This window comes from Malaclemys terrapin, chromosome 2 (assembly GCF_027887155.1).
Source record: "Malaclemys terrapin pileata isolate rMalTer1 chromosome 2, rMalTer1.hap1, whole genome shotgun sequence".
Classification (NCBI taxonomy): domain Eukaryota; kingdom Metazoa; phylum Chordata; order Testudines; family Emydidae; genus Malaclemys; species Malaclemys terrapin.
This window is the reverse complement of record NC_071506.1, coordinates 17622663-17636202: the sequence shown is the minus strand read 5'-3', so window position 1 is coordinate 17636202 and position 13540 is coordinate 17622663. Positions and strand designations below refer to the sequence as shown.

Sequence of the window (13540 nt, the reverse complement as noted above, 5' to 3'; positions counted from 1 at the left end):
TTATTTTTTTCCATTTATGAGACCTATATTAAGCCTGCCTTGTTCTATTCGTGCATCTTCTTCTATTGCTAGTTAATGAGATGTTTCCTGTAGCAAAGAGGTACTGACTTGTCTAGAAATGAGACGACTCAGGGTACATTTTTTGTGTTTCTAAGGCCCTTTTGTCCCTTCATGTTTAATGACATGCCATTATATTCCTGGCACAGGACAGAAAATAGCAACACATGGCATGAATGAAAGGTAACTGACTGATTAAATTAGCCATCAGCAGCAGGTAGCTCAGAGAAAGAAGATCATGCTTAAATGTATCACCATGACATTTGATGCTTGTAGCTTATTATCAGTATTATTTATATTATAGTAGCTCCTACAAGCCCCAAAGAAAATAACTGCACAGCAAGAGAAAGTCTCACCCTGAAGGGCTCTGTCGAGGCTCACAAGTCTGCTCCTACATGTGAGCTAATGGATATAGTCCATTTAGCTCAAGCAGCAGCGGCTTCAGGCTTTAGATCTACTCGTTCCCGAGTTCAGTCCTTGCAGATGATCTGACTTATGGGTATTATTACACATGATCTAACCACTCAAGAGGGCTATAAAGTCACACTTGTGTTTGTGTGATTAACACATTCCATCTGCCCTGGGAAGCTCATGTTGAGAATACTGTACACAGTCCACAACCTCTGCATGAGCCACCTCACATAACGACTGCCCCGGCCCTCAGGGATTGAACTCTGAATCTAAAAGCACACATGTCTACTGCCGGGGCCTAAAGGACCAGCTACATTAACTCACAGGCAATAGCATAAACCTCTATAAGTGGCCTGGCCACTAGAGTACAGCAAACACGCATACTGTGTTAATGTGGATTACCATTGCATTTTCTGAAGACCTCTAATGCCATAGTAACAAGTAAGCCTGACACACTGTGTCATCTGAAACCCTCAGTCATTGTGACATCACAGTTCTTATGCCTCTAACATTGTTAATTAGTCTTGTGGATGCCCTAAACGTTAACTCTTTGAACCTTAAAAAGTAGTCATACAAAAAATGCTGCGGCTTTTATCTAACAAGCATCCAAAGTACTGATAGCAAAGGATCACATTCACATCATACCTAAAGCAGCTTTGGTACATTTTAAAAAGGGTTCTGAAGAAAACACGAGCCACTTCAAAAAATGTTTAACATATGGTGTTGTCTGGAATCATTATAGCTAAGTTCAAACTACATTCAGCATTTCAAATCCATCCCTTCTTTCAAAACTCATTTCTAATACAACATTTTCAGCCCCGTTAAAATTAGATATCAGGCACAACCTTAACTATGGGGTTGCTACTCCACCATATTATCTGAGGGAAGTACGTTACGTACAATCTACATGCACAGACAGATTTTATATGTATATTGAAATTATGCTTAAGATTTTTGCATTTTCTCTTAATTGACACTTATTGCTAATTACTATTTATAACTCCTGGTGAATATCTGGCGTTTACTTTTTCTTTTTTATTGTATAACATATGGATCAGTTATTGACAGTTGAAACTATTTCCAATAAACTTGAGACTATCACTCCAACTTCAATGCCTTGTTGGTTTCTTAGCCAAGAATATATTGATTCTTTCATTAACGGTTGTGAAACGCTTTGAAATGTACGGTTGAAGAGCACCATATCAGAGCTCAGTGTTATTATTATTATTCATTCAGGGCCAGATTGTGATCCTCTTTTCCACACTGAGTAGCATATTACTCCAGAAGTTGTTCCTTTGACTCCGATGGGGCTATTAAAAGTGGAAGGTGCTATTCAGCATGAGTAAGGAGATCACAATCCAATCCTTAATTATTAATGATTATTCAGGAAATGAAAGCAAGGATACAGTGCACACAGGGCTGTGCTTACGCCTGGTGAGTAGCACCTTACCACACTAGGAATCCCTTTTGGAGCATGGCACTACTCATTGTGAGGAAAGGTGGCAAAACCCGGCCCATAGAAAGTATAACAACAATGTAACTGCTATCACTTACTCTCCATTGTGATGAAAGTTGTCGTATCGCAGGAAGAGGGAGGCATAAACGGTCTCAGTCAGCAGAGAATAGATTGCGATCATAATGAGAAGCACTGCCAACTTCAGAACAGAGTTGAGACGAAGAAACACTGCACAGGTTACCATTGCCAGGACACCGGTAAAGACAAAATACTGAAAACAGAGAGCATGAGTGGTCAGTTTCAACTTTATGAAGGCCTGAATTTTCAGTGTTCACTAAGGCTTGGTCTACACTAAACCCCCAAATCGAACTAAGGTACGCAACTTCAGCTACGTGAATAACGTAGCTGAAGTCGACGTACCTTAGTTCGAACTTACCGCGGTCCAGACCCGGCAGGCAGGCTCCCCCGTCGACTCCACGTACTCCTCGCGGCGAGCAGGATTACCGGAGTCGACGGGGAGCACTTCTGAGTTCGATTTATCGCGTCCAGACAAGACGTGATAAATCGAACCCAGAAGTTCGATTGCCTGCCGCCGAACCAGCGCGGTAAGTATAGACAAGCCCTAATTGTGATCAGAACTTTAGAAAATTCAGCCCCGTGTCCTATTTGGGCACCAAAAATTGAAGCATCCGTGCGATAATTTAGGCCTAAACATTTATGGGGTATATATAGTTAGTAATCGGTGCAAAATAACTACAGGTAGTTTGTATGGAGATGGCCAGAGGAGGAGTCCCTCTGTGCAGGAGAACTCTCGGCTTGCAGAAGTCTGGCAGAGATGGCTCTGCCACTTCCTGTGCTAGCTACGGCACCCTGGGAAGGGCATTTCTCGAGCACAGCGGGGAGAGGAGAGGGCATTACACCTAGTTGCCCATTTGCAAATGGTCTCTCAGGGCATAAATTAGGTTTGCCCCGGCAGTCCTTTCTTACACCAGGTCTGAGTGGTTCAGGATCATGGAGCCCCCACCTTGTAACATGCCCCCTCCATGCTGTTCGAGTGAAGAATCAAACCTGAAGGGGTGCTTTGGTGTTGCAAATCCAGCAAAATTTCACCGCCCTCTGACAATGTGATGCCCAGAGCCTCATTCACTTCTCATTTTCTAGTACTTTCAACGTCTCGTTTTTCTTCATGACTACGCTTTTGTCAAACCATCCTTGCACTTGACGTTGTACATAGAGGAAAACATGGACCTGGCCTCAAACTGCTTACATTTGAAATGGCAACGTCAACACTTACAATCTGAACATCTTAGTGCCAATAAACCTCCAAAATATCTCATTAGGAATATTATGCAATGGTGCCGAATTGGGTATTTTCGTGTAATTTCTCTTATGCCACCTCTTTGCCCTCTCTTCTCCAGTAACATGCTGCCACCTAGAAATTAGTCGCATACCAATGGCAACATTATGACACTGCTATGTGCCTCTTTTAGAGCAACATACTTGTTTTATCTACAACCAACCGGTTCAGTTCTGCTGATGTGTTTGCTCCCAATGGAAGGAAGAGTCCATATGCTTCAAAGGCACAGATTGGAAAGAAAGCTGCGGCAGTTGAGTCACTGAAGTTCTTTTTTGGTGTGTACGATTTATTAGCACACTCCATTGACCTCCTCTGACTTACATTTATTTTTGTATTTTATTGAACCCAGGAATAATCTCTAGGTGCATTTACAATTATTTAAAAGTCTATAATGCAAACAACAAAGAAACATTGACAAAAGTGAACTCAAACAGGAGTTTGAGCCAACAACAAGTGTCTCATTCTCACTGTCTAAGATCCCGGTTTAGCCAATCACTCAGGCATCTCCTTTATTCTCATTACCTTGAATGGAACATAAGGATGTGCATAAGCGCTTGGCTCAATAGGGATATGAGTGAGCAAACAGGCCTCACAGGTGTGCTGATTGCAAAACCAACTCTTCTTTGGCCTTCGCCATAGCATAGGACTTCAAAATGTTTTTTGTCATAGCCACCCTAGTCTCCTAACACTGCATATGTCTGCCAAAGTTCACCTGCCTATGGAAGTGATCTGTGAGAACAATGCAAAGGGAGGGGCATTCAGGAACCATTGTATCAATAATAGAGGACAAAAACTGGTTGTAATGTCCTACAAGAGCATCAGGTTGGTTGTAACTTTCCATCGTGTTTTCTACCAGCATGATCTACCAGTTTCTACCAGTTTTCTATCCAGTTGATAAACACTAAGATCTCAACAAGTTTAAATATAAACTCAGAAATACCTCAGGATAGGAGCAGATATCTGTAAAAGATTCAGAGGAATTGAAAGTCTGATTCTTAAAGGGTATTGGTTTGTCAAAATCACACCATAGCTGTGGATTAAAAAAAAACAAGTTAGGGATGTATTTAAACTGAAGTTACCCACTATACTGTTCCCTGATGACCAAAACCCCCCATTGAGTTAGGTGGACATAGAGCAGGGAACTCTTTGGTTTCCAGGTGTCCACATCACAAAACACTCCACCACCACAACCAGGGCCGTCTCTAACTTTTTTGCTGCTCCAGGCAAAAAGGAGCGCCGCCCCGCCGTAACACCCCCCCAGCGCCTTGCCGTGCTGCCGAACCCCCCGAAGTGCCTCGCCGGGCCGGCCAAACTCCTGCCCCCTGAGCGCCGCGCCACCCAAACCCCCGGAGCGCCTTGCCAGGCCAGCCAAACCCCTCCCCCCCCCCGAGCGCCAGGCTGGGCCGCCCAAACCCCCAGAGCGCCTCACCGGGCCGCCCAAACCCCCGCCCCTCCCCGGAGCACCGCGCCAGCCAAACCCCCGCCCCCCGAGCGCCACGCTGCCCAGCCCCCCACCCCCCTGAGCGCAGAGCCGCACCGCCGAAGCCCCCGTTCCCCCCCCCCCCCAGCACCGCGTCGCCGGCGCTGCCCGGCCAAAACAAACAAACAAACAAAAAACCCTCGAGCGCCGCCCCGCCAAACAAAAAAACAAACTAACTAACACCGTGAGTGCCCCCTGCCGCCCCAACATTGGCCACCCCTTCTAAGGTGCCGCCCCAAGCATGTGCTTGGTTGGCTGGTGCCTGGAGCCGGCCCTGACCACAACTGGCTCCCTCAGCAGAAAATCCCAAGGCTGAATGGGTAGAAAGATGTCTAGGAAGTCTGTGTGCAACTGTCTACCGGCATATAAAGCCCAAACTCATTTCACAAGATTAGATTAAGAGTAGATTAATTAAACATACCCACTTTACATGCATAGATAGATATTTTTGCACACACAAAAGTTATGCACCATTTTGACGGCATACACATTGCACTAAAAATGACAGTGTTGTCCTAGCAGATATGGGCCAAATTCCCATAGCTTCACTGGAAGTTTGGCTTGTGCATTCAAAAAACAGAATTTGATCCTAAGATTCCGGGAGTGATAAGGGGAATTTAGAGTGTTGTACTGGAAATAGATTTATCTGATACAAACTCAATAGATGTTTTAAATAGAGTATTTTAATTAACATATATAAATCAGCTAAAATCTAAACCAAATGGCTGTTTGAAATGCAATATATCATAATATAAAAACAGAAAAATTCTGTAATGATTTCATATCTTAAAAATGAAGTCAGAAGGAGTCACTTGTTACACCTGTTAATCCAGTCTGGATGTTTATTAGCAGGCTAATACTTACAGGCTAAATCCCCTCTCACTCCTGAAAACAGAGTTAAATAGTTTGTTTAATGAGGTCCGATTTCCTATAATTAAATTCTAATGACGTCTCAACTTGAAACTCTCCTATTTGTTCTTTTAATAACGGTGGTCTCAGCAATGCAGTACCATCCTCTAGGATATTTGTGCAATCCTCAGTGACAATTAATAGTTTATGTCTTATATAAGTTCATATGGCATTCGTCAGAGAATATCTGTTTGCACTATAGAGTCCATGAGAACCACTTTCGATAGCTAGTTAAAAATTTGCAGGCTTAGCGGTGGTATCTGAATATTCCACCAGGCATGCGTGAACCAATTTGGAGAAACATAAAACTCACTTGACCTTCTGATGAAAGCTTGAAGCAAAACCCAAATCTTTTTTGTTAGAAAGAATTTAATTATTTTTTTTAATTCAATGATCCATGCCCTTTTTAACTGGTGCTGTGAACTTAGCAGATGCATTTGGCTGCAAAGATGGAGTGATCTACGAGGTGAAATTCAATAGTAAGTACTAGGATCAATCAGACAGAATTCATGGGCATGCTGCAATACCCCTGTGAAATTTTGTATACCGTATATACTCATTCATTAGCTGAATATTTTTGGTAAAAAAGTGATGCATCAAAGAGCGGGGGTCGGCTTATAAATGCCACTTCCCGCAGCTCCCATTGGCTGGGAATGGTGAACCGCGGCCACAGGGAACTGAGGGGCTTCATGCCTGCAGAAACTCCAAGTAAACAAAATGTCCCAACCTGCCAGTGGCTTACCCTGATGGCTGGGAGCCAAAGTTTTGCAACCCCTGAAATAAAGGGTCAGCTTATGAAAGGGTCATACAGTTTTTGCTATTTTTACCTATCCATTTTGGGGGGTCGGCTTATAAATGAATGGGCTAATGAACGAGTATATAAGGTATGTTTTCTCAGGCCAAATATGAAGCAACAGCAATACACTAGCTAGAAATGTTTACCACAACCGTACTAACTATTGGTACAATGGTAACACAACTATCATCTATTTGCAAATTTTAGAAGCAGAAGTCATATAAGATTAAATTGCACCATTCTCCTGGTAATAATCTAAATACCACGCATGAAATCTTGGCCCTACTGAAGACAATGGGGACTTCATCTATAATGGTAAGAATCAGTGGTCACATTCTTCTTCCTGACACTGTCCTTCCTACCACTGGCTACATGATATCACAAAGAAATTGGAAGGAAGCCATCGCACACCAATAACCATCTGTCAGTCACAGTGGAATGACAACAGCAGAACACAGGACGGTCAAACCACAATGGTGACATGCGTAAGGATTTGTCTCTATGAAAAGTGAGCGTGTGGCAAGCTGGGGTGTGAATTTACCTTGCTGTAGCCAGCCACGCATTCACTGCCAAGTGGAATCAGCTGCTGCGCACTAAAAGTTTCATAGTGTGCTTTGATCTACCCTGCTATGAAACAGGAGTAGATTAAAGTGCACTAGGGAACTTTAAGTGCATGGCAACAGGGCCCGCATGGACAGTTAGCATGCTGCAGGCTGGATTTACATCCCAGGTTGCTATGCACTAACTGTTCATATACACAAGCCCTAAATTAAACTCTTGGTTATTCATAGTCAGAGGTTTGACTTCAGCACACAAGACTTTGTGATTTCACCTCATCGTGGCAATGTTTCCCCATCTATCAAAACAGGGGGAAATAATAACACGTGCCTATCATATGGTGGCTTAATTAATTATGTTTTTGGAAAGAGTTTCAGGTCTTTGTCTGGCAGGAGTTATAAAGATACACATAGTAAAATCAAGCAGGTAAAGCACTTCAAGATCCTTGGTCAAAAGGTACTTTAGAAGTGGAGAGAATGATGAACATATTATAATTCACATAGTGAGATTTCAGCTCACCCTAGGGTGATCAGATAGCAACTGCGAAAAAATGGGACAGGGCTGGGGAGTGATAGGTGCCTATATAAGAAAAAGTCCCCCAAAATGGGATTGTCCCTTTAAAAACGGGACATCTGGTCACCCTAGCTCACCCTGAGCGCAGACTTCAATGCTGGTTGGACTGGCTGACCTGATTATCTGACCCATTTATCTGAAGGTTGCTGGTGCCTCTGACGACCTTCAGATAATCTGCGCACACTTGTATTTTTCAGTTACACAGGGCCCTTTTCTATAGGGCTCGTCACCACACAATCAAAGCACTAACATTAGTATCTAAGCACAAATGCTTTACAAACATTGATTGCTTACTTTACAGATGGGTACACTGACAGAGAGATAAGCTAAGTGACTCACCAAAGGTCACACATTGAATAAATAGCCAAGTTAGGAACTGAAACTAGGACTCCTGACTTCTTGTCTCTTACTCTAACCACTGGACTACCCCACATTTGATCCATTCTTCCACTGGTAATGCAATGGTGTTTTCTTACGTTATCAGTCAATAACATTGCTTAGAAATCTAATTTGCAACAGAGTTGCAACAGATGAGAATCCTGTTACCTTTTATTTGTGATCATTATTTGGAATATTAGTTCTTAAGAAACCACATCATCACAGCAGTAGACCATAAATGGTTTGCAAAGCACGGGACATGTTGAGCAGAAAGCAGCAGACGGGATTTTAAAATAGATAATCCTCATAAGGGAGAAATAATTATGCATTTTAGAAAACCATATTTTAAACAACGGATTGAATTTCCTGAAGCGCTTCAGCTTTGTCTTTTATATTTAAATAATGGGTGGCTCATTACCACAGTAGTTAGCAAGAAGAATAATAGGAAGAATGGTATGATTTAATAATTCATAAAAAAGCTTTTCCGGTATACATGTACCACCTTCCCTTAGTCCCTCTGATGCTTACAATATTTATGATGGCTCCCAGAAAGTTAATCATAATGGATGCAAAAATGATCACATTCCTGGCCAAATAGGTCTCATTAATCCAGCAGCAAGTTTTCCGTAGCACTAGGGGTAAACATTTATAATCCTCTGCAGTGGTGATTAGAACAAGAGTGGAGTGCAGCATAATCAGAATGGAAAACTGAATGACCATTGGCATCATCCTGCAGGGGAAAAAAAAAGAAAACCCAACAAAATATTAAAACAATACCACTTAGTATTAAAAAAACAGACTAGTAAACTGCTAGTTAGCATTAGGAAATAAATACTAGTTAGATCACAACATATTTTCCCTTCTTTTTCCATCGTTTTTTTCTCTTAAAATCAGTTGTTCTAATGACTGGTACAATTAGCCCCAAGAAACATCATATATGCTGTGGACATCCCAATGAATACAAAGAATTGTTTATATTCCATATGGCTGACCATTACTTCACTTATTTTATTATCCCCGCTTGCTAAGCAACTGCTGTCAAGGCAACGTTCCACTGAAAATTACTACCGACATCTCTCTACGCACTGGGTGTTCGAGTGGTAGAAATATCCTTCTTTTCAGGCCTCAGTGCTTCTCTTTCAAGATGCTTTCAAAGCCAAACTACTCATGCTCTAGGATCCCAGCTCTATTCATGTATAAGCTAGTAGTTATACAACTAGGCTGGTTTAGCTGTAGACAGTTTAAAACAATGTTCTTTTGCATATAGAGCTATGCACCGGTGTCTTAAAAATCTAGCACTTATAGCGTGGTAGATTTTAAGGTGAGAAGGGACCATTGTAATCATCTAGTCTGACTTTCTGCATAACACAGGCCACAGCATTGACAGAAAGGTAAGACTTACCTTGTTCTCTGTATCTACATTTTAATATTATGCCCAAGACCATAGCAGTTAAACACCATATGGAATTTTAACAATCATAATAATCAATCACTTGTTTTCATAGAAGCTCTTCAAAATACAGAGTACATGAAACTGTGCTCAGTGATCCTTACATTGGATTTAGTAGAGCAAGGTTAACTAAAAAGTGCCCTCTGGCATATGCTCCATGTATTGCTCTCTAGTCTGGTCCTTAATCAAGTACTGCCACAGACACACCCCACCCCACAGCCTGTGATATAATAAATATTGTTATACTCACATGCAGAAAGACCTATAGCTCCTTTCCAGTTCAATTTTGGATACCTTCTTCTGAATTGTTTAGTTTCTCTGGCTTAGGTATGGGACTTGAAATGAATGGGACTGCTCATATGCTTACAGTTAAGCAGGTGCTAAAGTGTTTTGCTGAATCTGGGCCAAAATGCCAGGATCAAGTTCTTAGAGTCTATATGCCATATTAGTACCAATTTCTGTCTTCCTTTATCTTTTTCACTCTTTGGGCTAGATTGTTATCTCAATGAAACCTGTGTAAATCAGGCAAAACTGCATTGAAATCAGTGGAGTTAAACTGGTATTGATGGCCAAAAATCTTCATTAACACAGAACTAAGGTTGCCTGTTGCTGCCTCATGCCCTTTCACAACATGGAGTGTGGCTAAATATAAACCTCTGACATGCCAGTAATTCCATTAGGGGAAAGCCTCCTGTAGTAGAGAGGGCTTGGAGCCCTGGGCCTGGGGCAAAATCTGAGATCTGAAGCAAAGTCAGGCCATGTATTAAAGCAGATGCAAGTTCACTGTCCAGTATGTGAACTTGGCAAATTTGTTGCTAGTGTACTAGGCACTAGATATTTGTGTAATTATATTCCAGCTAATACCCCACCCCCATTCGCTCCTCTTTCCCGCTTCCTCACTGCTTCTCCCCTCTCCTCCCTCCCTGTGTGGGTCATGAGGGACTCTGCTGCCCCATGCAGGTAGGAGGTGGCCCTGGCTGAATAGGGGCTGGCCCAGGTGATGACTCGGCGCCTCCCCTCTTCCCCCCTGCAGTAACTGGGCTTTGGGTGTCTGCTCAGTAGATCTGACTGGACACCATCAGGTCCCCTTTTTGACTGGACTTTCCAGTCGAAAACCGGAAACTTGGCCACCCTAAGTGAAGGTAACATCCCAGAGAGAAACCTTAGGGCAAGAGTGAAGTAACACAGTCTGGGGGAATTTGTGTGGAGTAAGTGAAGTGGCCGAGTGTAGGTCAGGTGTAGTTACAGCGTGGTCGCTAAGCCTGTCCTAAATGTGACTTTTGCCTTATTGAAGAGAAGGTTGTGACAGTTTCCATTGCAGTGCTCATGAACCCTGTCCTGCTCTGTGCTCAGTATATGGAGGGGTACTATGGTTGCTACCATGTCACCAGGGTCAGGTTTGGGCATTGCTCAAAGAGGGCAGTGTTAAGGTTGCATAGAAGGGGGTCGTGTGGGAGGCAATAGCTTAACTTTACACTTGCTCTTTGTCAGCTGTTTAAGTGAAGCCACCCTCCACCTCTCATCTGCAGACTCCTTCACTTGGGGGCATTAATCCAAATCCAAAATTTCCCAGATTTGGGGGTGTTTGGATTTGGTGTTCAGATGTGGCCTATACAGAGAAAGTTCTGAACTGCAAACTCCGATTTGTGGTTTGGGTCTTTTGCAATTACAAAGTGGCTAAGGGGGAATTCACCCTAGACTAGGAGGTGGAGGATTTGCAGATAGGAGGCAGCCCAGTTGTGCTGATGTAAGAAAAGCATATGAGGAGGGCGCTGGAACAGGCCTGAAACCTAAAACTCTTCATGGGGCCCTGAAATAGCTTAGTGCTGGCCCTGCTTACAGGTGCCTCGAATAGTTAAAAATATTTTTACATAATAGCCCGTAAATAAATGGCGATATCTATGTAAGAAAAGTACGTACTTCTTAACTAGGGCCTTGGCATGTTGAGAATGAGAAGTGTCCTGGAAAACAGACTAAACTAAAATGCTTGCTGATATTCAAAAGGAAATGTATGCTGTGAAAAAACCTAAGGACATTAGACCAGGGTGAGCAAATAATCAACAGCAGAAATAGATGTAAATAATAAGCACGCTACACGTACCCAAAATGAAATAGAGCCAAGCAGAGAACCTTAATCATGTCTATTATTAATGTTAACTTATATTTACTATCCATTTACCTTTTATAAAAATATTTTCATTTTCAATGTAGTAATTTAGCTAGAGTTTGCTGATAAGGAGATATTATACACTAGTTACATTCAATTGAGTCTTAAATTTGCTATTTGTACAATTTCTGATGCAGTTTTAATCATTCTGAAAAATGGTATTTATGGGACAATTGTTTTACTTAGATAGGATGAAATAATGCACAGCTTACAACATTATTCATCCTTGTCTGACACCTTCTATTAACATTCATGCGATAATCTCTGAAGTGTAAACATGGTGTAAGACTTTGAACTGGCAGGCAACTATTTCAGAATAATTTACTTTAGTGCAGGTAGCAGTTGGGATTCTCAGAAAGAATAGGATTTCATAAAATAGAGGTGTTACGGACAATAAAAATAAAGATACTTCTGATGAAATGTGCCTAGACAGCTAACTATGCTTTGTTACAATTTAATAACTTTTGGTCAATAGTGATTATTTGCAGTGACCCTCAACATAAGCAAGCAAGAGGGTAGCTTTTGATATGGGAAAGTTATTTTACAAACTGTTTTGGATGATTGGATGATTTCAGGAAAAAAGTTCTGATCTAGTGAACTGAAATAAGACTAGCAACAGAGTTACTTTGCCTGACAGCCTTTCTGGTGGTTTTTATTATGGCATATTAGTAATTGTGATTATTATTATTATTACTTAGATCTGTGAATAATGGTCACTACTATTTTTATTCTCATGCTGGTGTTTCCATTCTAAACACCTATTTTCCCCTGCACTGGAATATTTTATGTGAACTTAGTGAAGGAGATAGGTACTAGCCTATTTGATAACTAGGAACTAGTGAGTGGAGTTCACAAAAGCAACAGCCAAGTGAGGGAAAAGCCGCAGAACCCAGAAATCAACAGATTGTGGGAGACAAAAACTGAGAAAACAGAGACGATGTACAAACTGTAGGGTCAAAATGAGGAATTCAGAGGTGGACACTGAGCAGAGAACCTGGATAATACCCACTGCTCCAAGCAGGAGTCCAAGGAATCAGTAGATGCTGCCCAGAGATACTCTGCCTGGATAGGCAAATGGCCCAAACACCAGGAAGAGAGAGAGAGATGCTCGAGATTGAAGACATCTATTTATCCACAGAGCACCAGCCGTGCAGCTTTTGCTACAGTGCCACACACATGTACTCATCCCTGACATGGGGGGACCACCACTGAGGATGGAAAGTAGTTCGGTCTCCAGGGTTCATTAAGTCCATTGTAAAGTGCATATCAGGTGAAAAAAAAGACCTTTTAAAACTAGATAAGAGTGTCTGACTAGGAGTTTACATAACAGAACATACAGGTCAGCTGAGCAAGTAACATGCATTTAGATGGTGGTCTAGGTAAATATTTGAATGGTTCAGCTTTGTGCAAAAAACGGCCAGTGACAGAGTCTCAGAGCCTGGGGGGGAAATCCTGGCAATAAAATATTGTTCTCAGGTTATCCAGGACCCAACTCCAGAGAACACTACATTAATCCCAGGCTACACCCACACTCACATGCATTATGCAGCAGTGAGATCCTTTCTGTCCAAGGGAAACTGACTGAGATCCCCTTTGGAGCTCCACCATTCCAGTCCTATATCAGCCTGAAAATGAGTAATATGTCATCTGTAGGGAAACACATGGTGTCTCTGGGGTGTACTCTATCGATTCCCCAGGGACCTAGCATGCTCCAACTCCTAATGAAGTCAATTGGAGTCTTTCCTTTAACTTTAATGGGAGTATGATCAGGCATCAAGATACCAGACCGAACATAAGGTTATGCCTACACAGCAAAAAAGACCCATGACACTGAGTCTCAGAGTCCGGGTCAACTGATTCAGACTCGTGGGGCTTGAGCTGCCAGGCTAAAAAAATCTGATTCATTCTGAGACTGAAGTTAGCCTTTTTCATGGCTGCATCACATTGG

General features: G+C 42.2%; 1 protein-coding gene across 3 annotated transcripts in view; it reads right to left on the bottom strand.

The window, feature by feature from the left end:
- ADCY8 (adenylate cyclase 8) overlaps positions 1–13540 on the bottom strand; it is a 174997-nt gene that overhangs the window by 30549 nt on the left and 130908 nt on the right. For all 3 annotated transcript variants that reach the window (XM_054021076.1, XM_054021078.1, XM_054021077.1), the window contains 3 exons: positions 8504–8705; positions 4222–4311; positions 2023–2195 (listed from right to left, as the gene is read on the bottom strand). In XM_054021076.1, coding sequence (XP_053877051.1) covers positions 2023–2195; positions 4222–4311; positions 8504–8705 — 465 coding nt within the window. The remainder of the gene's footprint in view (positions 1–2022; positions 2196–4221; positions 4312–8503; positions 8706–13540) is intronic.